Consider the following 25,905-nt stretch of genomic DNA (forward strand, 5'->3'; position numbering starts at 1 on the left):
TTCTTCCTTAGATGTAAAATCCCACTTGTAAACTTTATTCAGGAATCAGTTCTGATTGAGAGTTATCTTGGGCCTGGGTGTGAATGCACAGCCTGCTTGCCATTCCTGAGGAACTCTGCATGTCTGCACTAAATGCAGACTAAGGGTGTTTACAGTGGACAAATCTATATTTAGACAAGCCCTGGTGGCAGCTTAACATACTTAAAATAAACCTGATCCATTGTGGAATCTTCCTTTCCTTTTTGTCCTTCCACTAACTGACTTTGTCTTGGAAGCACAAAATTAAAATAGACAGGCTTTTGGGGACACTTCACAGGCAGTTAGAGAGAAATTGTGAATTCCTTTAGAATGTGCTATGTAACCAACCATAAGCATAACTGCAAAAATGCAATATGATTTGAAATCTCAGCCCAAGATCAGGCTAAGGGCAGTACTGGAAATAAGGCTACATCTTACCTGGCAGAGCTGGATTGTACAGGGAAAAAAAATTGACAACATTTGTATTGAAATAATGAGATTACATTGAGAGAAATTTAGGTCACCAGCTGTTTCATGCTGTTCCTATTAGCCTCTCCATTTCATTGACAGAAAATAAATGCCTTCCTTGGTATTTTAATGTAGTTAACTAAGTGAGGGGAAAGCTAACTCAGCTCTATTAAATGAACTTAATACTCTAGCAAGATGAAAAGGGTATGCCTGTAGTCTACAGGAGATAAATACATCATGCTGCTTCCTGCCCTGATCAATGGGTGCCATTAAACTTCTTGCCACGCTGTGCTGGCAAGGTGTAGATGAATTGTTGGTGGGGGATAAGCAAACAGTTTCTGAGGGGCTGTCTCCAGTGTTCATGCTGTACCTGGTACAAAAAAAAAAAAAAAAAAAAAAAAAACACAAAAACAACATGCCTTGTAGTACCTTAACAAAAATACATGCCTTATAGTATGCTGAGATTGGCATCTTTTTGCTCTGTAGATGAAAACATCCACTTGGACCATTTTCACAGAGGCTGTTTTAAATTGTCTTTAAAAGCCATCCACCAGAGAGGAGCTGAGGATTTCTAGAGCATGCGACTGACACAGTATTGTACGCTCAGAGACCCAGTGGGAAATCAGCAGGCGTGTGATGTGGTTGGTAACAGCCCTCTCCGCGTCATGTGCTTGACAGGCAGATGCTGGAGATAGTGCTGTGTAACAAGCGTGTCATTATTTTCTAAAAGGACCTTCTTTAATGCATTTTTACCACCTTATCGTGGCAGCCTCTGACATGGCCCTGTTACTGTAGCGGTCAGCCATGGGTTTGGAGCATGGGACTAGAGGAGATGTTCTGGTACTTGCTTTGTTCTAGCTGATGCTGCTTTTCAGAAATAGTAAAGATCTAGTTCTTTATTTTCTGCTAAACACATTTTTACTTTCAGCAGTGGATTAAAAGAGGTCTGGTATTCCTGAAATTCCTATTTTGAAAACAAAAAAGCATAGGTGGTGTAAACCAGTCTGCCTCCCTGTAGTTAGGGAAACAATTTATATGCCCTATGTACAGTAGCTCAGGAAGAGGCATAATGTTTAGAAAGGGCAAAGATATTTTATTTTCTTATGAAAGGTATTTTCTCATAAAAGTTATTTGCTGTGAAAGTGAATTATTTGTATATTGTGTTTTTTTTTAACACACAGATACTTTCACTGACATCTGTTTCTCTCATGTAGCTGTACTTGCATGTATTAGATTTGTTCCTATCTGAGACAGCTGTGATCCTCACCTTTCTTCCATAAAGAATCCTCTTCCAACCTGTAAAGAATATTCATTCTTTTCCCTAAAACAATGAGTACACTCTGAGCTATCCTAGTCTTACCTGCTTTATATTTTACTGTGAGGGATGCTTTAATGAGATGAGTGCCAAGTGAGAAGATGGGGTAGAACATCAGACAATTTTTGCATCTCAGTAAAAATAGTGCTTGTGGCATATACTGACACTGAGCTCAGCAAATTTATGGCTAACATAGAGGCCATGAGAAACCTATGCCATAAAAATGTCCTTCTTTGCATTCACTGAGAGTGAGGGCTATGGAAAAATAGAACTGATACATTTCTTTGGTTGGAGATGTAGCACTGTAATTTTATATCCATTTTACACTCTTAGCAAATGTGCTTCATGCTGCCAGCAGTTGTTTGTCATTTCACATGCACTATTGTATTTAGTTGAAATATAAGTGATTTTTAAAAATTGTCTTAAATGATTTTTTTTTTCATGATGTTGTAATACATAAATGTTATTATTTAAGGAACCCAAATAGTTCCTTTATTGGCTTAGAGAATGAAAATACATGGGGCAGATTTATAAAATAACATTATCTCAAAGTTGTTGTAGTTCCCTAGTTTATTACAACAAATTTACTAAGCAAGTTTACTTCTGAAATCTTCAGAAGATTTGCATGCCTTTCAACTAATGCCTTTGCATTAGTTGATTGCATTGCATAGCAAGAATATTTAAATGAGCAGTAAGATAAAATTGCTTTTTTAGATACCTCTTTCGTGTAATCTTTCCATGGCCTTATTACGTATATGTTTGGTGTAAGAACCAAAACAAAACGCAACTCTTATAGTAATGCAAAAATAACAAAAGAAATTATATTTTTTTCAAACTAAATTACTTGTATATTTTTTGTTACGAGTTTTGCAGAAGGTTTGTAAATGACATTTATTTTCCACATGTATTTTTTGAAGACTTAGAAAACTCATTTATCAATCAGCATTTGGAAGTATGCAGACGAACAGTTGGTCAGACAGCAGTTAGCCTGGTGACAGTTCATCTGAACAGCTGCTCTTGTCCTTGTTACGGGACCTCTTCAGACGACTGTGGTGCGGATGCCTTGCACTGTATGTTGGCGAGACAGATGTGGTGGTTTTGCTGCTGGATCTGCATCTTTGTGGTGTAAGCAAAGTTTCTCGTCAGCACAGCCCTGATGGCACTAGGGGGTATTGTAGCACCATACTGGCAACTGGGAGGAAATCTCAATTCTTTTCAGCTTAAGCAATCTTATTCCCTGTCACACAAATCTAAGAGAAAGTGTAAAGATACTATTTGATGTGGCCAAACAGCACCTGACAAGCCTTTTTTTTTTTTTTTTTTTTTTATTTTGCATCTTGCATGTAGGGTTAAATTATAACAAATGACTGACCTTTAGACTCTGTAAGTTCACAGTTATTAATACATCTGCTTAAATTAAACTGTAGTCAAACTTCTGATTGCTTTCCTCACCTATTTTTTCCTTCAATCATTAATGAACATTGTTCACAAGCAAGTAAAAACACCCAAGCAGATGATGAACTTTGGACATATTAGCATGGACCTGTTATTCCAGAATTTCACCTCTTCTTTTGCAGATTGTGTGAAGACTGCAAATGTACAAAAGGATGCTTCACAATCTGGACCACAGGTTACAGGACAGTAACTGATGAATTATTTAGAATCATTTTATGTTTTGAGATTTTCCTCTGTAGCAGATCATGCACCTTCTGAAAACAAAACCAAATGAAACAAACAAAAACTTTCAACTGAGGCATTAATTCATTTTTAGGCAGCTTTGGGTTATTCAGCTGCATTCATTACCTGAGAAGGACCCCTTCCAGGGCACATGCATGAATACCCTCTAAATTTCTTCTCTGTGCCCTCAGGAGCTGCTGCTGCTGCACCATCTGCAGAGTAGAGAACATTTCTAGATCATCTCTATGCTGATACAGCTGTAGGTGACCTAAAATTACACATCCTGTGACCATGCTACACCAAAAATAAGGTAATTTTTTAACTAGGTGTTGCTCTCATGCCTCGCCATGTTACGTGACTGTCTTTGTCCTTTGGATTCTCAGACCCAAGAGGCTGGGGGAGGGAGAGATTTATTGGCATTATTCAATGATTCCCTCCATTTTCTGTTTCTAAAGTAAGGTTTTAAGAATTCTTCTGGTGATATGTGGGACAAAAGCATGGTTATAAAAGATGCAGCTGTGGCACTGTTACAATTCAATTGCCTTTGAAGGTCCTTTAGGAGGGTTTCTGATGTGAAGAAATTTAGAAGATTAATCAGTAATTTGAGAACTAAGCCAAATGGCCATTGCCAAAATACTATAGTCTGTGAGCAGAAACCTGGAGTTGGAGGGAGCTCCACTGCTTGTTATGAAACCAAGGACAAAGGACACACAGAGGGGGGACTATTTCCTCTTGTCTTTTGTTTCTATGGCCTGTTTTCATGGGTCTGTTTTTTTGCCAGCAAGACCATTCTCTCAATTATGGTATGCACTTGACTGGCGCACACACACATGAAAAACAGAGTTAATTAAAAGCAGAGGACTTGCCACCAAAAGGGCATCCAGAGAAGTTAAAACAAAGCAGTTAGGATCATTCGAATTCTAATGTGGGTTTTCTCACTCAAGTCCAAAGCTGTTTGTGATCTAAAGTTGGTTTGCATCTGCCTAGGACTGCTTCTTCTGCATGAAGATCCAGTATATTTCCATGTATGTTGTGACTGATGCACCTTAACTCTTCTGAATGCTCCTCTACAGGTAAACCGCTATTAACTTTGATGCAGGTGTCTCTGATCAGCTACTTGAGAACAAATATTCTTCTTCATCCTTTTTTTTTTTTTTTTTTTTATGCATATAACCAGTTTTGGTAGAATGAATTGTCCCATGTTTAACTTTAACCTGCAACTTTGTTTTTTAAGCTTCTGCAGAATTTAAAAAGCAAAACACTTCTGCCAAGTGTTCTGTGTTTCTCCTCTGTCTTCTCCCTAGGTTAAATCTTATTTATTTGTTTTCCCCTACCTCAACCAGTTTTCTAGACCCCAATCTTTTTTTTCCTTTTTTTTTTTCCTTCCCCAGTTGGTTACCCTTTCTCCTGTGAGATGCCCCCCTTTGAACCGCATGCCAGCTCAGGCCTTCTCCCTACAACCATGTCTCAGAAGAGACAGAAGTGGGTGTCGAGTTTATATTGTACAGCAGTCACTCCTTCTAGTAGCAAGTAGTTTTGCTGAGGCACATTTAGGCACTTTAAAAGACACATTACGTTAATGAGCCTTTATAAATGGTGCACGGAGGCGTAAGGCTGGACTGTAGCTCCGAAAGGGGAATTAATGCCCTGCGCCGGCTGCAGCTGCCAACTGCAGGGCTGGAAACGCGTCGAGTAGCTTCAGGCTTTCAGCAAGCTCCGTGGGGACGCTCCCCTTGCCACCTGCAGCTCGTGTGGAGGCCGGGGCCAACCTGACCGGGGCAGGGCGGGTTCTGGGGGCCGTGAGGCGCGGGGCTTCCCGCCCGCCTCGGCAGGAGCCGGGCCCGGCGCCGCACCCTGGGGCTGCGCCTGAGGCGAGGCCGCCCGGGCCCTGCGAGCAGCGGCGGGGCCCGAGCCGAGCCGGGAGCGGCAGCAGCGGGGCCGAGGCCGGGCCTGGTGCCGGGGCAGCCCCCGGCGGCTCCTCCTCCCGCCGGGCTACAACCGGTTCGTGCCGGCACCGGCCGCGTCCCGCCCCGCCCCGCCGCGCCGCGCCGGGGATGCGGGGCTGCCCCGGCTCTGCGGGGGCGGCTCCCGCCCGCCGGCCCCCGCCGCCTCCCCGCCGCCGCGGCGCGCAGGTAACCGGGGACGGCGCCGCCTCGGGGGCCCCGGGCGAGCAGCGGGGGAGCAGCGGGGGCGGCCCGGCCCCCGGGGGAGCGGCCGGCGGCGCCTCGTGGCCGCGGAGGGGGCTGCGGCCGGGGCCGGCGGGAGGCGCCGCGGAGGGTGGCCCGGCCCCGGGCGTCGGCGGCCCGGAGGCGCTGAGGGGGCTCCGCGGGGCGCCCTGCGGAGCACGGGCGTGAGGGGGCCGAGCCCCCCGGGGCACCCTCCTCGCCCCCGGCGGCCACGGCAGGTGCCCACCGACGCGTTGGTGCCTGCCGAGAGCGCCCATCGCTGGCCGAGCGGGTGCCCGCGGGCACCATCCCCTGTGGTGTGTGCGGCAGGTGCCCGCGGCTGCGCCTCGCTGACGCCCTCAGCACATCGCGGGCTCCCCTCGGTGTCTCGGGGGGCAGCCCCTCGGCGCGTTTGCATGGCGCTGGGTGCTGCAAGAGGAGCGTGCCCGGGGATGGCCCTTCGTGGCTTGTCGCCCCGCTGTGCAGCACAGCGCCCGTCGCCAAAACAGGTCTGGGGCAGGAGGCGTCGTGTGGGACTTGGCCCTTGGGCAGCGGGCAGGCCCCCGGGGGCGTGGGAAGGGGCAAGGCGAGAGCCGGGGCCATAAAAGCGCATCTGTCCCGCACAGGACCTGGCTGAGGGGCGCAGACGGGTGGAGAGAGCGGACGCCAAGCGGAGCCCTTGCAGGTTGCGCTGCGTGAGGCGCGCTGTGAGCGCATCTTTGCAGAGGGCTCTTCTGCTGAACTAGCTGGTGGGTGGCTGATAGCAACGCTGGCTTCCATCTGTCTGTATCGATGCGTGCTAGTGTCTGACAGCCAGTTGTGCTCGCAGGGAGGTTTTCCATCCCCTCTGGGGCCGTGAGGCTCTGAAAACAGGTAGGGCTGGTTCTGCTGAGCTGACGGATTTATCCAAAGCTGGCTGCTTTGCGTGCTGCTCTGATTGATGCTCCTTTATGTGAACTTACTTTGCGCAATGGGAAGAAGTTATGTTTTCAGGAAGTTTTGTGCTGGTGTTTTGTTTTAAACTCCGTGCTGCTTTTCTTATCGGGCAGAAACGGGAGGAAACGCTTATGTTGATGAGCCTTCTCTGTAAGCTACAAAAGGAAAATGAGAGGAATATGAGAAATTTTTAGACCTGAATGCTGACAACTGAGGGGGAAATGTGTGTTCAGTGTAAAAGTACTTAAAGACAAATATTTAAACATGGAGAGCTGCTGTTGTTAGAAGATCAGTTAAAGTCTGATGTCATCAAAGTACAGGTGTGTCTTTTTCAGTGCATTTAACAGAGTGCCTATGCTTGCTGTCACATCTGTATGTGTGCAGATGTGCAGCAGGTCTTGGCACGCATGCGTTAGGGGTAGCTGTAGTGTGCTGCTGCTGCTCTGACGCCCTAGGTGTTACTGACAAGTTAAGTGTAGCACAAACTTCTCATGATAATTGTGAGAATGTTGACTGAAGAATAAATGCAAACGTTTGTGAAATCTAATGCACTTTACTATGGGAGATGTTACTATTCTGCCTAGTACTGTCTTAATTTGTACCAGTGCCTTGCAAAACTGGAAGAGCTGTTAATCACCCAGTGATTCTGCTGACATCAGCTTTCTTTGCAGCCATGTGCTGCTCATAGAAACCAGCATACTTAACGAGGCTCCAGTTGCACAAATAACAAACTCAAAACAATCGTTTTGCTACTTTCTTTCTCAAGATTCCCTTTGCCACAGATTAATACAAGTTTCTGTGCTGAGGGCTAATGTTTCGGTCATAATTGTGTTCTCTAAGCCGATTCTTTTTTGTGTGTGTGCTCATCTGTCATCTTTAAGCTAAATTTTAACATTTATAGAAAAAGAGCTCGGTGTTGTGATAAAGCTGATTATATAAAAGAAAGCGGTTACAGCATGACACCACTATGTTTCTGTGTTAAAACTGTTGTTCAGTTCTCTAGTTTTTTTTTTGTTTTGTTTTTGTTTTTTTTTGTTGGTAGAGACTTTCATCAGACAGCTCTCTTTCTCTGATTCTTATTCGCTGTGAGTACAACTAATTGAAAAGCTTTTTCTAACCAAGCTTCAACTTACTGTTTAATTCATTATGCTTTATTTCTCCATTTCTCTGCTTTTGAAGTGCCTAGGTTTCCTGGAGTCCGAATCAACATCCTTATGTTTTGTGAACAGTTAAGATTTGTGAAATGATTCCCACCTAAATCTTAAATCTGCAGTTGTTTGTCTCTTTCCAGGATCACACAAGTCTTCCTTGTCCGTTGAGCTCTCTTATGTATGGGCTTCTGCTGTTTTATTTTTGATGTTTGTCCTCCTTCCAGCCAGAGACAGGCAATAGTGAGAGGCACTTTGGATCCCTCCCAGGTAGATGCGCAGACTAGATGCACGTCCAGGCAGTGCTAGGAGTAGCGATGGTTTAGTTCCTACTGCCAGCTCTTGTTCATCCTGTTAAATTTTTGTACTGCGGATTGTTACCTGCAGGGAAGTATTAAACAATGTAGCAATAAAAGGTACATTGATATCCATAGTCACAGTAACAGCTTGCTTGACTGGGACACCTTTAACAGTGTACCACAGCAGAGGGCTCCAGGGAATGGGCTCCTCACACAGGGCTCTCAGCTCGCATGCGGTCTTCAGTAGGACTTCATGCTTTTGGGAATGTTAGAAAATACACCTTGTTTTAGGTAGCAGACACACAGCAATGTGAGATAATGGGGCAGTCTGTAAGAGCAGGAAAGAAAAGCCAGGTCATGGTGGCTCATAAAAATGACTTGATAGATCATTTTTTCACTTCAAGGACGATGTGTGTGGGGGAAGCTGTGGTGAGTTTTACTTTGTGCTTGATGATTACATTCCCTAAATGGCTTGAAGTGTTTAGAAAATAGAGCTATTTTTGCTATCTAAAAATCTGTTAGTTTAGCTAAAAGTTGTGAAACATCACTGCTGTGCGAAATAGGAGGCTTCAGGATGTAGAAGGTCAGCTCTTTTGCTGCTGTAACTTGACAGAGCTCTGTTAAAGTCAGTGAAGCTATGCAGACTTGCAGCAGATGAGGAACTGATCCAGATGTTTTTTAAGGTCTATTAGAAAAGACTACATGACCTCAGGCTATGAAAACTTTTTTCATCACCTGCCCTGCCCTCCCTTCCCCACTGAATGTTTAGAATAGCAGAACTGAATCAAGGGTTATGTCTGTGGCAAATTATAGAGTGTCAGTATAATGGAAATCAATATAATAGCTAACATGTATTTGTCTTCTAAACATTACTTTTTAAACAACTAGAAGTTGGGATTATTCACTGTATTCTGTTATTTTAGTGGCTTTCTGAAAATGTCCTTGTTTTATCTCAGTAAAACTGTCTTTTCTTGAAACTGTTACTTATTTCCACCACTTTTACTTCAGTCAGGGACAAAACAAGCCAAGTGACATGTATTTATTGCAAGGAGAGGTGCATATGCCCGCTCTTTTGGTGACTAGATATGTATAGTCTAAATATCTTGTTTAGAGATGAAGGATCCCCTCGTGATCCTCTTTTGTATAATTGTAAGGGTTATTTTTGTAGGAAAGTACCTATAAGCAGCTTTTTAATGCTTTGATGCCTTAAGGTATGTCCTGATATCTGTCAGCTGTCACCTTGGCACCTAATGTAACCAAGGGACAATTGCCAGACATTTGAAGAAGTAAATCAGAACTTAGATTTATAGCTGAAAGAAAACTTCAGAACATTTGTACCTGGAATACTGTATCTTGAAGGACTGTCATTATGTTAAAACCATAAATCTTTCCCCAGAGGACCAAGAACATCAAAATTTATTTCATGTTAGTAGGCTATGTTTTTGTTATTTTGGTGCTCAAGGCTGCTGTCAGCTTTTGATTAATTGAGGGAGGATCAGTATTTCTCCACTGAGGTAATTTGATAACATGAATACTTCTGAAGTTCCTTTGAAAAGATGTTGTTTTCACCGTTGCAGTGATACTTTGGCTGAAAACTTGCTTTGCTGATCTTTTTTTACAGGTAGAGTTGCCACCTGAAGCTACATCTGTAGGGGGCTAAGGGACGCGTGGAGTGTCGTCATCTGTGAGTGTCTACCCCCAGTGTATCGCTTAAGTGTATCCTTTTTCATGTCTCTATAGCAATTATTCCTCAAAAATTTATACTGTTATACTGCAGCTTTTTTTTTTTTTTTTTTTTTTTTTTTTTTTTTACTTTTCCATGCAAAATTGCCTGTGTGGAGTATGGGCAGCTTGAATTGAAGTTCTGTTGTTATCTTCTCATTTATACAATTGCTTTCATAGAGCAGTCGTTTTTTTTCCTTTCCACTGAAAAGTTGAAGAGCTTCCAGCTCGTCACAAACAGGCAGCAAGACTTGTTTATTTTTCTGCTTTGTCTCCTGGGATCTCCCAGAGCAGAACTGTTACTGCAGCAGTCTTAATGCACACTCTGCAGTGTGCAAATGGTCCTTGAGAACATTTCATGAGAAAACTGGGTAAGATCTTATCTGTCTCTATCCTACAGGATAAAGAAAATAAAATGGTTGAAAATCATACATCTGGTTAGTTAGAGAGCCAGGAACAGAACATGGGTTTTGTGATCATCAGTTCAGCAGATTGCTCCCTAAAGAGAGGGAGGGCAGGTTAGTTTCATGCAAGGGAACTCACGTATCACGTATTCAAACTCCAAAGTAGCTTAGCCTGGGAACTTCTGAATTCTTCACTAAAAGTTAGAGGTGCCAGTCTGTACATTCAGAAACTGCTCTTGAGAAGGTGAGGACAGTCGGTTATTTAAAGTTGTAGATGAACCAATGATGGATCTTGCCATGAAGCAGAGTAGATAGTATTTACGGAGCTGAAGAAGTTAGTGTCAGTTTGGTGAAGGTGGTGATATGTGAAAACTGTGCAGAGGGCAGACACTGTAACAGCTTGTAAGAGATTTTTGTATGCCTGTTTAATACTGTCATGTCTTGCCATACAAGCCAGACCTGTATACAGTTTTAGAACTCACTTTATTTACTTACTAACATGTTCAAAGTGTTCTTGGAGGCATCACTCCTCTATATGTCACTTGGTCAACAGTGAAATTTTGAACTGTAACTGCATCCAGAATGTCAGTAGTCGTCTTCTTAGCCTGCCCCCCCAGAGTATGCTATCTGGTTGCAAATGCATTGTGAAAATGCATACTACTATGCTTGAAAATGGAACCAGAATTAAGTAGAGGTTTTGTTGTTGCTTTTGGACCTTGAAATAATATTTTTATACTTGTGATTTTTTTTTCAGACCCGAATTATTTATTGGGGTTGTTTTATACTTGTAGCTTTTCTTGTCCTTTGAGCCTATATTTACTTTGCCCAGGATGGTGGCGCAGCTGGTGGCCAAGTGCTTCTCTTGTTGCACTGTGCCATATACTGATGCCATAGGTTTTCAAATAAGCCTACTTAACACTCAGAAAACGAAATGTCCCCCCTTTCTGTAATACAGTGCTGATGTTTGTAGGACATACATCATAGTGCAAGAATAATGCGTGAAGCTGAAAAGGTAGAAGTAACAAATGGTAACTGATCCTTGTTGCTGCATGCTGAATTTTTGATATTTCTTGAAGGTTGCTCGGCAATGTCTCACTTGTACAGCTCACTTGTATTAGCAGACCTAGGTCAGTCACATGTCTAATGCCCTGTTCTGTCTGTCTGTTTTCTGTTTGCACAGGGTTCATCTGTACATCTACACTCATCTGACAAGATGGTGTTTCTGAAACCACCCGATGGTGGCTGGGGCTGGGTGATTGTTGTCGTTTCCTTCTTTACTCAGTTCTTATGTTATGGATCACCACTGGCTGTTGGAGTCTTGTATTTAGAATGGCTGGATGCTTTTGGAGAAGGGAAAGGGAAGACTGCTTGGGTTGGATCACTAGCAAATGGAATCGGATTGCTTGCCAGTAAGTATAGATAGATACAGTATTTATCTTAAAATGATATGATTCCTTTCTAACAGATGCTTTCATCTGTGTGTACTTTTGGAATAATATTAAAGACAGCTGCAAATGATGAAAGAGAATGAGGGAGAGTGCGTTTTTTGTTTTAGGTCAGGATAGGTAAGAACATTGCATTTACAGTTCCACTTCCACTATACATAAACCACAGCAAAATGGTAAAAGAACAATAAAAACGTTAACCTCAGAAAATTCAAAATAAATGTATTTTAATAATCTGGAAATACCAAACTGTGTCTGAAAAGCTGAACAGTAATTTTGTTGAAGGGATTTTTTTTTTTTATTTAATGAGACTTTAAGTAACATTCATATTAGTATCTTTAAAAACAGAGCAAATTCCTATTCTGAAATGGCTTGAGTGCTCCAGGCAGGAAGTTCATGCTGAATGTGAGAGGTCACTTCTTTACTGTCAGGGTGACAGAGCACTGGAACAGGTTGCCAAGAGAGGTTGTGGAGTTTCCCTCTCTGGAGATATTCAAAACCCGCCTGGATGCCATCCTGTGCAACGTGCTCAGGGTGATCCTGCTTGGCAGGGGGCTGGACTAGATGATCTTCAGAGGTCTTTTCCAACCGTGGCCATTCTGCGATTCTGTGGGAAAAAAAAAAAAAAGTCAGTTAACAAACCAGTTACTCATTCTTCAGCGCTAGAAATAAAATCACCAGTTAGGGTGGGTGAGGGTTCTTTTTCACTGTTTGTTTCAGGGGAAGAGAACTGCTTTTGAAGCCTGTAAAGTTATGGATAATGGTGGCATTAAATAAAACTTTACTGAAAGCTTTTCTTTAGTAAGACATTGTTACTTGATGAAAAGGAACAGCAGGAAAATTAAACACTGTAAAAGTCCATAGGTCCATTTTGCTGTTATTGTTTTAATATTGAGCCATGGGTATTTTACTGGGTAACATCACTAACTTCTGCTTTTCAAAGATTCACCATGGGAACTATTATCTTTTTGCTGAATGTGGACAAAAATTGCCTGTCAGCCCAGAAATTGCTGTAGGCAAAAGCAATTAAGTAACTTCAGAATTTGGTTCAGGATTCTGAGGAAATCTCTCCTTTAGACAGGTTTGATGTTCACATCACAATACGGAACTGAATAAAGGCCACTGCTTTGTATGACTCTAAAAGGCCAAATACTGGTGCTGCTTTTGTGCTGGGGATTTATATCACTAGGCAGAATAGAAATGGGCAAAGGCAGGTGAATCATTAACCACAAGAAGACTATATTCAGTCCTAGGGTGTAAGTGGGCTAAGGTCTGTAGACTGATCTTCTGTCATACATTTCTATTTTCATGCTTTAAGTGCCTTAACTCCCATTATGAAAGAATTAAAGCCTAAATAAACTTGAGTGAGAGAATGAAGTAGGAGAAGAAGTCTAAACAAGACAGTTACTTTAGAAAAACTAGGCAGAAGGGGATTGCAAGAGAAAGGGTGAAGAAAAACTTTTCCTCTGGAGACCAGAAGTCTCTGGCTCACTCTCATAACAGCCTCAGTCCCTTTCCTCATATGCCAACACCATGGTGAATTCCAGATTTTTGAGTTCTCTCTGCCTTGCCTCTCTCAGTATTGTACTTTATAACAAATGGAAACTTCTGTGACCGAATGATACAAGTAGAAGATGCTGTTGTAATTCACTTTGTTATGGAATGATCAAATTGCTTGAAATTTTGACAGAGGACTGGAGGAACACTGTCAGCGTGATTTAATTCTTTTAGTTTGGGGTTTGAGAGCTTAATAATTTGCAATATTAATTCAAATAAAAGTACAGACAGGGCCTTTTAATTGCATTGATGTAATCAGAGTTGACTGAAAACAAAATATGTGTTCCCTGCTCTATCTTAAATGGAAGATTCCCCTCTCTTGCCAAGGTGGGATCTGACCTTAATGATAACTCTACTTGCAGTAATCTTGTTGGAGGGACAGTGTAAATATTATAACCTTTTCTGAAAACTAGAATGCTTTTGACAATTTATGATTTTGTGTCCTGCTGGTATACTACTGTACTTCTGGAAAATTCCCCCAATACCCTTTACGTAGTAATATTTAAAAGTTAATGCCATGGGACTGATATAAACACAGTAATTAGGTTTACTAGTTGATGTGGGCGTACATAACAGGAAATAATGAAAAAATCCTATTGCTTTCTCATGAAATCTTTTGTCTTGAGGGAGTAACTTTTAACTCTGGTAGTAAAAGCTGTTTATTGCAAATAAAGACTTCATGGAGGAAGTTTAGCAAGGACTAAAAGAGTGAAATTGATGCTCTTTAATATGTGTCTATGAGAACGGGCAGAAGAATGGTTAACTTGCGAAGGAATGGACTACTGATATCATATCTTCTATTCCCTCTCTGTGGGAGATCTGTTTCTCTTCCCATGCGGTGCAAGAAGGATGCATTAGTGGCAGTCACTAAGAAGCTCATCAAAATGCTTTCATGTTGTGTTAAAAGTGACCTGAAAGACTGCAATTCTCTAAACGTCTTTTTATTGAAGAGCAGTTCATTTAGGATCAGTTACTACTAGAGAGCACATAAAAAGATATGGTTATTTAATTCTTTTTATTTCTACAAATGTCTTGATCATTCACTGTGTTAGAATTCAAAGGGCCGCAGTAGATCAGCCTTCTGAATTGGTACAGGGAGCATTTTCAGCCTAGCTTATGGAACATTCAGTCTCTTACAGATTGTTTTTCATGCAGTTTTCATAGCAAGTTTGTTTCAGACATAGTCACTAGTGTCAAGAACATGTGTTTTTAGTGCAAAAATATTGGTATAACACACTGCAAAGTTAGACCCTTTTCATGAATATGGAAGAGGAGAACTTGTTTGTGTTCTCATATCAGCTATTGCATGTTTAGTATTGCAGGCCAGATGGGATCATTCTGTGTTGTAGCCTCTGATGTTAAGTAGATGATCAGGCTAATTGATCTTTTTTCTAAATTAGCATATTTTCATGTATGTGAAAAGGTGCAATCTACAACGTAGTAATTTAACAATCTCCCCAAGCAAGCTGATTTCATCAACAGAATTGCTTCTGTGAATTGCTTGCTAGTGACAGGACAGCTTTACCTCAAAGCCTTTCAGTAGTCCCTTTGCCTCTTACTGTTCCTTACTTCTGCTATTTCTTCTTCCTTTCCTTCTCCTTTATTTTTATTTTCAAGTACCGATCTAGTCATTTGTAGACATATTTTCAAATATTGATACTTCTAAAGTGATCCATGTTGCATGCAGAAAAGATTGTAATTCTCATTTGAATTAGAAAGTGTTTGCTTAGTGCATTCTTCATCTCTTACAACTTTACCTGGTAGTTAATTGCCTCCTTAAAAGCATGTAATCTTATGATGGACGTTGCTTGACTTTAATTTTCAGCTGAAGAACGAGTTTATCTTTAAGTGGTATATTTGAAGTGTCCCTGAGTAAGCATGGTGTGTGTCTGGAGACTGCAATCAAATTACTTTTAAGTTTTCTTTTAAGCCTACACCTTGGTGCAGTCCCTTTGTCATCAATGCAACAGTCTTTTACTCTGTTAATTACCCTTAAGGCTCTTCTGTAAGTCTGATCCACCTTTGCATCACCTTTCTGAAGCTGTGGGTGCCAGACTGGAAAAAGAATGGCATTGTGGTAGGTTTACAGCAACATGCATACAGGCAATAAGTTAATGTCTATTTTCTTAAGGGAGATTTTTCTCATTGATAGCACTGAAAAATATATTAGATGGTGTCTCTAACAGTGGAAAGTAGGTTCAGTGGCTTTGCTAGATCTATACTGTAATTTCACTGAAAAGAGGAATATGTCCTTATATGTCATTATATGCCAGCTGGCAGCGAAAAACATTTGTGTGTGTCTTCTCCACTACCCTCTGTAAACATAAGCTTAAACATTTTTAAAATAGTAGATGCTGGTGAGTCCTTTCACATTTGTTCTATTGGTATACTTTCTACAGTGTTTACTTCTGACTTGTGTGAGAGCTAAACTTAGACCAAGACATAGAAACCCAGCACAGCACCCTGTTTATTGAGATGAACTCCCTGCTAGCCTGGTGTTCGATTTCTGTCCTCTTGCAGTACAGACAGTGTGGCTAAAGCCTGTGTTCAGTCCCTGGCTGGAGAAGGGGATGGGACAGGGACCTGATTCCTTGCAGGGTGACTTGAGTCATCATCACTTTCTGTGATGTGACTTTACCATGTATTGAAAAGAATGCGCCTAAAAAAGAAAGAAAAGCAGCAGTGTCATCATGCAGGGCAGAGGTGAGACCTCATCTACGATGTTAGCTATCATAGCACTGATCAGGCTGTAGTAGATGTGGGAGATGGCTCCAGGAATGATGTAGGGTTTGTTATGTAGGAAGAAATTAGAAGAGCTTAGTATGTTTTCCTTGGTAAAACAGGCCAGAGGAGGATATTTATGTTCTTGAAGATAGCTTGTTTCTCCTGCACCAAGTGTTCTTAATTTTACATGCATTTGGAGCCTGAAATTAAATTAGAGCCATGTTATACTTGTTAAAAGCAAAACAGACAAAGACCTTGGCGCCTGTAATTGGCACCAAAGCTGTTTATAGTAAGACCTGATTTCAGAGTATTTGGCATTGCAGGAGACACCAATAATATGTGTCCCATTACCACTTGCCTTTATTAATGGAGAATGAACAAATGCGAGGTTTTCTTGATAAATTAATGGGGTGTTTCTGCTGGCCTGAGGTATGCCATGTTAAATGTCCAAAAAAGCTTAGTTTTGTGTTTCTAATCAATATTTGTACAACTGTGTAAAAGACCTTTGCAGCATCTGCACTTTTGGACAAAAATCTTGCATGTAGATAGCTCTCACTTAAAACTACAGAAGCTGTACGTAGTTTGGAGGGAGTGGAAATGTTTCCCAGATTCCTCGAAAGAGGAGCTCTGTTCATTTAATAATTTTATCACAAAGGAGCAATCTTTTCAATGAGTTGGAAGGGAGGGGGTTCTGTCTGGTGTGAAAGGTTTTTTCTGATTCTTATACAGACACTTGGAGGATATTACACTTATTATGAACAAGTTTTAGCAATGCTTTTCATATGTAAAAATGTTCTTTTGTTATGTCCAGTGGATTTTACTGACAGTCTGTGAGCATTGCTTCTACTCTACCATTTCAATGGGCTAGGACAGATACCAATGAGTAGGGTGGGTCAGATTGATGCAGGTGATAAGAAAAAGAACTGTTGTCTGGTATTGCTTGTTTAGGAATAAGTTATGTGTGTGTATGAGGTGAAGGAGGGAGGACCCTAGATAGAGTGGGAAAGGGGAGTATTTGCTTGCAGATTTTTTTCTCTCCATGTGAGAAGATTGAGGAAGAGTATGTTAGCTCTCGATGCCTGCAAAAGAAAACAACTCTGTAGTGAAGCTGCAGACTGAAGCATCTGCTTTGGAAGGGTTGTGTCTGTAGAGGTCAGAAGATTATGGCAGTTACAAAGTTCTTTTGTCAGCAGCAGATGGCTTGTTTTCACATCTCACAAAGGACTCATTGTCACATCTGGGTCTCACTGAGGTTAGTCTTTTATTTATTCCTAAAATCTTAATGAAAATATCAATGTACAATTGATTCCTCGAAGGAGTTCTCTCTCTTTGATCTTTCTACCTGAAGATCTATTGTAAGAGCCTGTCTGTTCTGCTACTGCTCCTGGTTTTGTCCAGGGAGCTTTTGGACCACTCGCCTGCATAAAATACAATTATCAGGCTGCTGAGCCTTGACAGGTTGTGTACAGAAGAGCACTGGCTGCCCTTGTGCTGCCTTCAAAGTCTTTGAGAACAATGCAGTTTTCCTCCTAGAGCTAGCTGCCATTCTGATAAACTGGGCTGGTTTCTTTTCTGATAGACTTTGGTCTAGTTTTTAAGATGCATCATTTAGAAGAAAAAAAGCCCCAGGGATTTTATTTGTCAAAGAGGTAAATATGTAGCATTGTCTTCAAATACTCTTCTAGTACCAGCGCCAACTCCTGAGTTGCTTAGCAAACTGAAGAAACGCTGGCTTAAAAGCCATTTTCTGTGCTTCCTATTGAGGATTGCCATTAGTAGTCTATTTTCTGTTTAAGTTATGGTGGGAAATGCATTATCAGTGGAAGGATCTTTCTGAAATAGTTGACTAAATAAAACTGCCTGAAAAGCTGTTTGCATCTGATTGTACATTGACTCTCACATTCTTGGGAATAGGAGCATCCACTTTGAACAAAATCCACGGGGCAGGAGTTCACAGAGCAAGTTGCAGTCGCACTCTGGGAAAGTTGGATGTTTGACCAGATTTAACTGCCTTTAGCCCATTGTGCTTGAATTACTTCCTAGAGAATTACATGTTTGTGTACAGTAAACTCCTGTGCAAATACCATGGTAATAAGCAAAGGTACGGCGCCTGTTGAAAGCAGTGCCAGCTCTGGGAAATAGAAGGAATGTGGAGAGGCAGGAAAATGAAACAAAGATACTGGCTGTCATTGGGGGGTTCTTCTTTTGTGACTTATTTTCTAGCAGTATGATGAGGGAAGTGTGAGGGCAGGGCCTAGTGTGGAGGGGAAGACGGAGCTGTTTTTCTTCTTGTCCTGAAACGTATAGTAACAGTTTCAATAGTTATTCTGGGGCTCCTTCTTATAAGTGGTGCCATTGCTGAGATGCCAAATGTCTTGCTGTGTGAGATGACACATTAATTCTGAGTTTACTGGAGCAGGTTCTTTAGCTCTGTGCAGGTTGTTTTCCATGTGAGACCAAAAAGATCTCTTTGTACTTTCTATTCTCTTTTTGGGATTATTTTTCGTAATGGAGAGAAGCTGGAAGAATGTCTCCTTGGACCCTGTCAGGGATACCTTTGATGGTGTTCCAGAGGAAAGTGCCCTTGTCAGGGTACACAGATGTGTTCCTCAGCTCTGTCTCCCTTCATCTGGCTGGAAGCAGGGAGGTCCTGCTTTACCTCAGATTTTCTGATAGCCACCAGTGCAATCGCTATTAGCACCACCACCGCAGGCTGGGCGGAGAGCTTCTCAAAGACGAACGTGTCAAAATACAGATACTGTTTGTTTTAGCAGGGCAGTGGGTAAGAAATAAAGAGTAGAAAAGAGTGCAAATTCCTCTGCTTAATTGAATTATGTTATCACCACATAATGTTCTTTTAGTGCAGAAGGTTTTTGGTACGTAATACAGATTCAATCCTTTGTTTATTTTTAAATCCTTCATTTTTAAGAAATGTACCTATCTTAATCTGCCAGTTCTACTCATTAATTTTGAGAGTCAGCATCAATCTAATGCTCTTAGCTTTTGTTCTCGGCAAGTTACGCTGCCCAAGTTATTCTGGCCAGTTTTCATTCTCACAGCATGCTGGTTTTGAGAAGCAGCAAGTTCTTACATCTTCTTTTTTCATCATTTCCAAAGTCCTTATAAACCCAGCTTCCCCAGAAGACTTTGTTTATTCTTCAACTGTTGGCTCTTGTCTGGATAAGCCCTGATTCAAGCTCTCTTCTTTTTTTAAGTTCCCTAAACAACTCTCACGCAGGGCAGAAGTTCTGACCTGCCTTCTATCTGAGGATTGTTTCACCTGCTAGCAAATCCATGCTTCTGCCTGCCAGAACTGCTTGTCCCATGGCTGGTAACCACGCAAACACCTTGTCTACATTCCCAGCTGCTTGCTTCTGTCTGTAGACCTAGGCAAGCACCGTCATCAGCTCCAACTGTTTTTGTTCACCTTATATCATCTCTCGGCTCAGCTCCCATCTGCCAGGAACCGGAGTTTCATGTGAGTCAGGGAGGGCCAACCTGAACAAATGGCAGACTCCTGAACTACTGCTTTTGCAGACTGTAGCAATTGATCATGGAGTGCCTTTACCTCAGTGTGAATGCAATACAAAGGTGGTGAGGGATTTTTTATTGTTGTTGTTGTTCTATAAGTAATGTCATTTGTGCATATATTTAACTTATAATTTAATGGCTGCCACATTTAGGATTGTGGAACTAATAGCTAAGCATATTTATGAATAGTTGGAACTGAGGGGTTTCAGAAGAGAATTTGTCTTTTGCAAGCCAAGTCCTTTGCTGGTTACTTATTTATGCAGAACACCAAGCTTGCTTGCTACTTCAGACTAAAAGGCATATTCCAGGTCACACAACAGAAAATTAAATGCTTATTCTACAACTTCTGTGAGGGAAGAACTGATTCAGTACAAGCAGAATATGAACATTGCCTGCACTTTGTTCTTGTTTTGAAAAACTAACCAACCAAAAAATATCGGGGAATAAAGAGAGGGAGAAACCTTTTCCAAACATCTTAAATATTGCTTTGGATATTCTCAATAAATACCTTTTTGGTTTCCGTAGTTGTACAGTCAAAAACGATACAGGGAAATAAGCAGTTATTAAATAAAATGCTGACTGGGAAGTATTTAATTCCCCAGAAAATCAGGGAAGAGTACCGTTTGTCTTTATCTGGCATGTCAGCAGATATTTCCTCTATCTAAGCACCAGGTGGCATTGTTACTGTGATTATGATCAGAAGACATTATTTTCCATCTCACTCTTAAAAATTTCATCTTATATCAAGGTAACTACCAATACCGTCTTTTCTGAAATGCAGTTTTTAGTCTCTATGGAAAAAAAAAAATAAGCTTGACTAAAGCTTGCCTGAAGGTCATATTTTGTTGGTACCTACAGATGAAGACACTTTTCAGAACTTTTGTCAACTCCTTAGGTTTGTGGGCACAGTGTTAAGGCTAAGTATGCGTATGTATCATCCTGCGTTTAAATAATGTTTTGTTCTCTCTCTTCTTCCCCAATTACAATTTCATGTTCTTTTTTTCAGTTTCTCCTTGAGCAACGTATTTGCAGGGTTGATCATTTATGTTTTTATAACCTATCTTTTTAAGAATCATGTAAAAATTAATATTCTTGATCGTTATTTAATTATATATTTAAATAAGTATTACACACAACATTTCCACAGTCTGAGTGTTTTTTTTTTTTGTTTTTTTTTTAAGTTCTTCCTGTTGCTGCTATTTACAACAAATGTTTTTTCTGCTTTTTCTCTAGGTCCTGTCTGCAGCATATGCGTATCATCTTTTGGAGCAAGACCAGTAGCAATCTTCAGTGGCTTTATGGTGGCTGGTGGCCTTATGATGAGTAGTTTTGCACCTAACATATACTTCCTGTATCTTTCATACGGGATTGTTGTTGGTAAGAAAGAGCTCCCTTTTATATAGACATTTAGTCTTTATCATTCTTAGTCTTGCTTTACAAATCTGGAAGAGGAAGCTGATTCACATAGGCAGCTGTAGTCTGGGACTTCAGTTAGCAAGGATTATTTTGATTGGGGGAAGGGTCACACAGGCAGCCTGTTGCCATGTAGTAAATGTTTGTCAGAATTCAAAAACAATTTGTCCTCTGTTGAAGCAATTGTTAGAGGTGGAAAGACTCAGGTTTTACCTAAGGGATAGACTCAAGCAGTTCTTCAGTGGGCAGGAAGTGCTAATCTTAAAGGAATAAAATCTCTTCAGGAATTTTGTTATGTACTCATTCAAATTTGGTAAATTAAAGATAATTAAGGAGTGGTGTTGTTCTCCACATAACTGGATTGAACCTAATATGCTCAGGTATTAAGCATGAAAGTGCTGTTCTCCTGGCAGGGGGTGACCTATCTCTCCGCTGCAGAGGGCTGCTGTGGGTGGTTTATCAAATTGCAGATTAACTGTGTCAAGAATCCAGGCACCTCGCTGGCCAGCAGGACCCAGCAGGGCATGCTGGCTTGGGCATGGTGCCATGCAGACGAAGCTGTACTCTTTGCCAGGGCCAGCCCCAGGACTGAAAGCCATTTAACTGCTTCCATGTAGCACAAAACCTGAGCTGGTGAAATCCTCAAACCAAGCCAGCTCCATCTAGGTTCAGGAAATGGGACTGGCTGTGGGGAGAGAAGGGTGGGACAGTGCAGGCAGCCTAATGTCTCTGTCAGCGTGACCGGTGCTGAGCCAGATCTAAGGATATCCCTGTGTCTGGGGTACGCTGCTGTATCATATGGGGAGTAAATGGGGGCATTTATTTCCCAGAGTATGCTGCATGCTTCTTGCATCCCAAATCTTTATCCCAAATCTTTCTCCAGGGCTTGGATGTGGCCTTTTGTATACTGCAACGGTTACCATCACTTGCCAGTATTTTGACAAACGCAGAGGCCTTGCACTTGGTCTGATTTCAACAGGTATGATTTTTAATTGTTGTTCTCTCTATCAAACTTTTCAGTGCGGACACAGCTACCATTACTCTGGCAACGGTAAAACAGAATATTATGTTTTTCCGTTACTTCCCAAGTCAAAACATAGTAGCAATGTACTTCTCAAGTCAAAACATAGTAGCAATAATCATGTAACAGCAGGCTTCACATAAAATAGTAACTACATTTATAGGTGTATGGTGCAGGTTATCCATAATGATGAGAAAAGGAGGTTTACCAAAATGAAAGCAGATTATAAGTAGCTTGGGCTGTATGCCATGAGTAATGCCAGGGGAAACCTTCTGTAGAGCTCTCTTTGTACTTACACAAGATCACAGGTAAGAGAAAGTCTGGAGATACAGGATATAAGTGCTGGGTTACTGTAATCTCACAAAGCTCTGTCTGTTAAGGAGTAATTGAAGTTTGGGCTTTTCTTTTTTTTTTCTTCTTTCTTTTCTTACTTTCCAATATAAAAGGAGACTAATGTCTGAAATCTTCCAAAAGGTTATCTCAACTTTATGTCCGTGCATGTTACAAGGGTCCTAGAGGAATGAGCCTCTGATAATACAAGGGAAATTCTCTGAAGGATGCTGGACAGCCTTTCTCATCCTCTCTCTGGGTCTTTAGGTTGTGTGGTGTTGTCCTTTATACCAAAAGGAATTGCTAACTTAATGAACCGAGTCAGAATAGATATAGAAGCACGTTGTTCCACACCTGGCTTTCTGTGTTGTACAGTGTCTCTCATCCGATCCCTTTTCTCACATAGCTGTTATTAGAGAGAAGCTTGATCTATGTGGTCAATGTTGCAAAATATTAATACCTGATCCATACCAGCATATTGAAGGGGAACCTCTACAGAAGTGTCCATTAGAAATGTTTTCATTGACTTTTATTGGGTTTACAAGTGGTCTGCTGTAAGGCCTGATCTTATTGAGTCTTAGTTGATTTTAGAAGCTCAAAGATAAAACAAGTCTGAACTTTACAAGTTTCTTGTTGTGTTTTTAGCACTGAAGTATATGAATTGCTTTAATAAAACCTAGGGACAGTCTTCAGAAAATAATTTCAAATTAAAGATTGTCTTTAATTTGACTTGTAAAACCAATGCTCTGTATTCGTGAGTGGAGATCCATTGAATTATAATCCAATAGACTTCTGCTCGCTTCAGCCAAGAGCTTTTTCTTTACATTAGTAGGATTGCATAAAATGCTTGTACCTGTAGTAATTGCGTACCTTTCAATATTTTCTTCTGAATAGCCAAATTTTTCAAATGTGTGTTTGCATTTGGAGTCCCTGCAAGGCTTCAGAAATGCCTTTGGAGTAAATTCTCTTCTAAAATGTGAGCCACCCTCCCTAAACATCAAATAGTCACTTGCTGTTTGTAGGAGGGCTCTTGGTGAACCACTGGTCTGTTCTTGCCTTGGAGGAGGAAGGTGGCAGCAGTGAGGAGAAAGGGGAAAATAATCTTGGATGAAATTCTAACTGTACTAACTCAAAATGGTACCTGAAGGAATATATGTATGTATGTGCATGGCAGAAGGATGGCTTAATTGTTTTTGATGTTTTTTGTCAGATAGAAAATGTATCCTACTTGTTTCTGAAGTGTCTGCTAGTGTTAATCATTATAAATTGTTCGGATATTTTGAAAAGCTTTTTATTTTGGGCATACTCAATAAAGACGGTTGTGCATTCTCACAAAGGTTTGTTAAATTCTCACGCCAGTTTGTTAAATTGGGAAGAGGAGCACTAATGACTCAGCATTCCTGGGACTGTGTTTTGTAGTTGCTGAAATGTGGCAAATTGTTATTAGAGAATGAAGTTCTCAGCTCTTCAGTTTAAACTGATCTTATTTTCATTTTGTAGGCTCAAGTGTTGGACTTTTTATATATGCGGCATTGCAAAGAGAGCTTATTGACCTGTATGGACTGGATGGTTGTTTGCTAATAGTTGGTGCACTGTCTCTAAATATATTAGCATGTGGCAGCCTAATGAGACCATTGGAGTCATCAGATTCCCCTTCACCAGAAAAATCATGTGTAGATGAAGTCCCAGACCAATGTTTTGTTTACCATGAAAAAGAAAAGACTGTTGAAGAAAACATAAGCATCCTTGAAAAGGGCTGTATTGCTGAGAAATGCGTTAACAATGTGCCTGATTTCAAACAAGATAACACTATAAATAAGAATGTATTAAGCTCAATAAATGTAAATGAGAAAGACACTTATAAAAAGAAAGTCGTGGAACAGACAAACTTCTGCAAGCAACTTGCCAAAAGAAAGTGGCAGCTCTATTTGAACTACTGGGAGGAAACCATTGTTCTTTTTAAGAACAAAGTATTTTCAGCTCTCTTTGTTGCCATCTTGCTCTTTGATATTGGTGGATTTCCTCCTTCCCTCCTCATGGAAGATGTAGCAAGAAGTGCAAACATTGATGAAGAAGACTATCATATGCCCCTTATTTCCATTATAGGCATTATGACTGCAGTTGGCAAACTTATTTTAGGAATACTGGCAGATTTTAAGTGGATTAACACTTTATATCTATATGTAATCACCTTACTAATGACAGGAGTGGCCTTGTTTGCAATTCCATTTGCCAAAAGTTACCTTACACTAGCAATGCTTTCTGGGATTTTGGGTTTTCTGACTGGGAACTGGTCAATTTTTCCATATGTAACAACGAAGACTGTGGGAATTGAGAAACTGACTCATGCATATGGGATATTGATGTTCTTTGCTGGACTTGGGAATAGCCTCGGACCACCAATTGTAGGTAAGGTCAAGTTAGATATTTTAAAATTAACAGAAAGAGCTGCCCACAGGCAAATTAATTCTAGTTGGTCCTAATTACGATGAAAAGATGAAGTCAAAATCTTAAAAATTAGATCCTATTTCTCTTGAACCAGGCAATCTGATTTTGTTCTGTTTTCATCTTTGATGAAAAGCACATTTTCATGTGTAAGTGGTCAAAGTGTGTATTAGATTTTGTCCTCTTTATTTAATGATGCTTTTCTAAATTACAGTGCTGTGTTTAGTTTAACTCCTCATTGATGCTCTTTCCTTTTATTTTCACCCTCAGGTTGGTTTTATGATTGGACACAAGAGTATGACACTGCATTCTACTTCAGTGGCTTTTGTGTTTTACTGGGAGGATTTCTTCTGCTGTTGGCAGCACTACCCTGCTGGAATGCCTGTACCACGCAGAGCTCAAAGCTGCCTCCAAATACTTACTCCTACAAAGTTGCATCTAGTGCTTAGGTGACAACTGGAAAACACTTCATGCTTTTTTTATATTATAGAGCAAAGTATTTTAGTAATTTTCCACTTATTTATGAAGTCCAAAAATCCTCATCCACTAGAAAAATTCCATTGCTGTTGGTGTTCCTTTTTTTCTTCCGTTTTTTCTTTTTTTAAGAACAGTCTTATTATGTCTACTATGCACTGTGTTTTCAGCCTTTGTCTACTGTAATTTCCTTTCGCCTGTAATGGGTATATTCTGCTGTATTATCAGCTGTACTGTTTTTTATAAGGGTTGGGTGGTGTGGAGGGGTGAAGACTTTGAAGCAAAAATGAAGGCCTGTTTCTTGTCCAAGAAGGTTGGCATTTCTGTCACCTTTTATAGGTCTCCAAGTTGCACAATCAGACTTTACAAAACATTAATTTGCCTTATGAGAATGTAATGCTGTGGCAAGGTGCTTATAACAACGTGTTTAGATTAACTTTTTGGACTTTTTAATATTTCTCCAATTTTACGATGAAGTGCCAATTGGAGAGGGGAAGAAGAGGGAGAACAAAACCAACCTTGTGTTGTGTAGCTGAACTTCATGATGGAAGTAAAGATTCTTACTACCACTGCAACTAAGAACTGTTTATAAATATTGCACATTTTGTGAAGTCTGTTTATAACACTGTTGAACCAAAATCTTTTAAACCAAGGAATAAATATGATTGTTGAAACCACGTAAAGAAACGCTGACTTGGTTATGCAAGTTGAACATCTTTAGATTGGAGTTGGAGATATGCTCACAGAAGCCTGCAGGTGAGTGGTTCTAAGCAAGTTGCTGCAGTCTGGTAGTATGGGGTGCATCTCCCGTTG

General features: G+C 40.9%; 2 protein-coding genes and 1 long non-coding RNA gene across 9 annotated transcripts in view; 2 read left to right on the forward strand and 1 right to left on the reverse strand.

Moving 5' to 3' along the window:
* Window positions 1–2,620: 2,620 nt before the first annotated feature.
* On the reverse strand, window positions 2,621–3,713 carry LOC119717398 (uncharacterized). Its single transcript, XR_005266844.2, has 3 exons — window positions 3,605–3,713; window positions 3,365–3,510; window positions 2,621–2,917 (listed from the first exon to the last, which is right to left on the reverse strand). It is a non-coding gene; the product is annotated as an uncharacterized lncRNA (long non-coding RNA).
* Window positions 3,714–5,286: 1,573 nt separating this feature from the next.
* On the forward strand, window positions 5,287–25,769 carry SLC16A9 (solute carrier family 16 member 9). 5 transcript variants are annotated; one of them, XM_038181649.2, is made up of 7 exons: window positions 5,287–5,610; window positions 9,648–9,710; window positions 11,333–11,561; window positions 20,643–20,786; window positions 21,706–21,801; window positions 23,674–24,582; window positions 24,889–25,769. In XM_038181649.2, the coding sequence occupies exons 3-7, from the start codon at window positions 11,366–11,368 to the stop codon at window positions 25,065–25,067; spliced, it is 1,524 nt and encodes a 507-aa protein (XP_038037577.2). In that variant the 5' UTR covers window positions 5,287–5,610; window positions 9,648–9,710; window positions 11,333–11,365; the 3' UTR covers window positions 25,068–25,769. The 5 variants fall into 5 exon arrangements, with proteins under 5 accessions (XP_038037577.2, XP_038037578.2, XP_038037576.2 ...); XM_038181650.2 differs by lacking the exon at window positions 5,287–5,610 and adding an exon at window positions 5,793–6,152; XM_038181648.2 differs by lacking the exon at window positions 5,287–5,610 and adding an exon at window positions 6,217–6,516.
* FAM13C (family with sequence similarity 13 member C) overlaps window positions 25,722–25,905 on the forward strand; it is a 133,620-nt gene continuing 133,436 nt past the window's right edge. The window contains exon 1 of one of the 3 annotated variants that reach the window (XM_072040045.1): window positions 25,722–25,848. The gene's annotated coding sequence lies outside the window, so the exon portion shown is untranslated. The remainder of the gene's footprint in view (window positions 25,849–25,905) is intronic. The other 2 variants (XM_027463245.3, XM_038181646.2) reach the window with 2 other exon arrangements.

Source organism: Anas platyrhynchos, chromosome 6, assembly GCF_047663525.1.
Source record: "Anas platyrhynchos isolate ZD024472 breed Pekin duck chromosome 6, IASCAAS_PekinDuck_T2T, whole genome shotgun sequence".
In the NCBI taxonomy this organism is placed as follows: Eukaryota; Metazoa; Chordata; class Aves; order Anseriformes; family Anatidae; genus Anas; species Anas platyrhynchos.

Coding starts and splice junctions, on each gene's coding strand:
- SLC16A9 (XM_038181649.2), top strand. CDS start 11,366: ATGGTGTTTCTGAAACCACCCGATGGTGGCTGGGGCTGGGTGATTGTT. Junction 11,562..20,642: donor TGGAATCGGATTGCTTGCCA/GTAAGTATAGAT, acceptor CTTTTTCTCTAG/GTCCTGTCTGCAGCATATGC. Junction 21,802..23,673: donor ACTTGGTCTGATTTCAACAG/GTATGATTTTTA, acceptor TTCATTTTGTAG/GCTCAAGTGTTGGACTTTTT.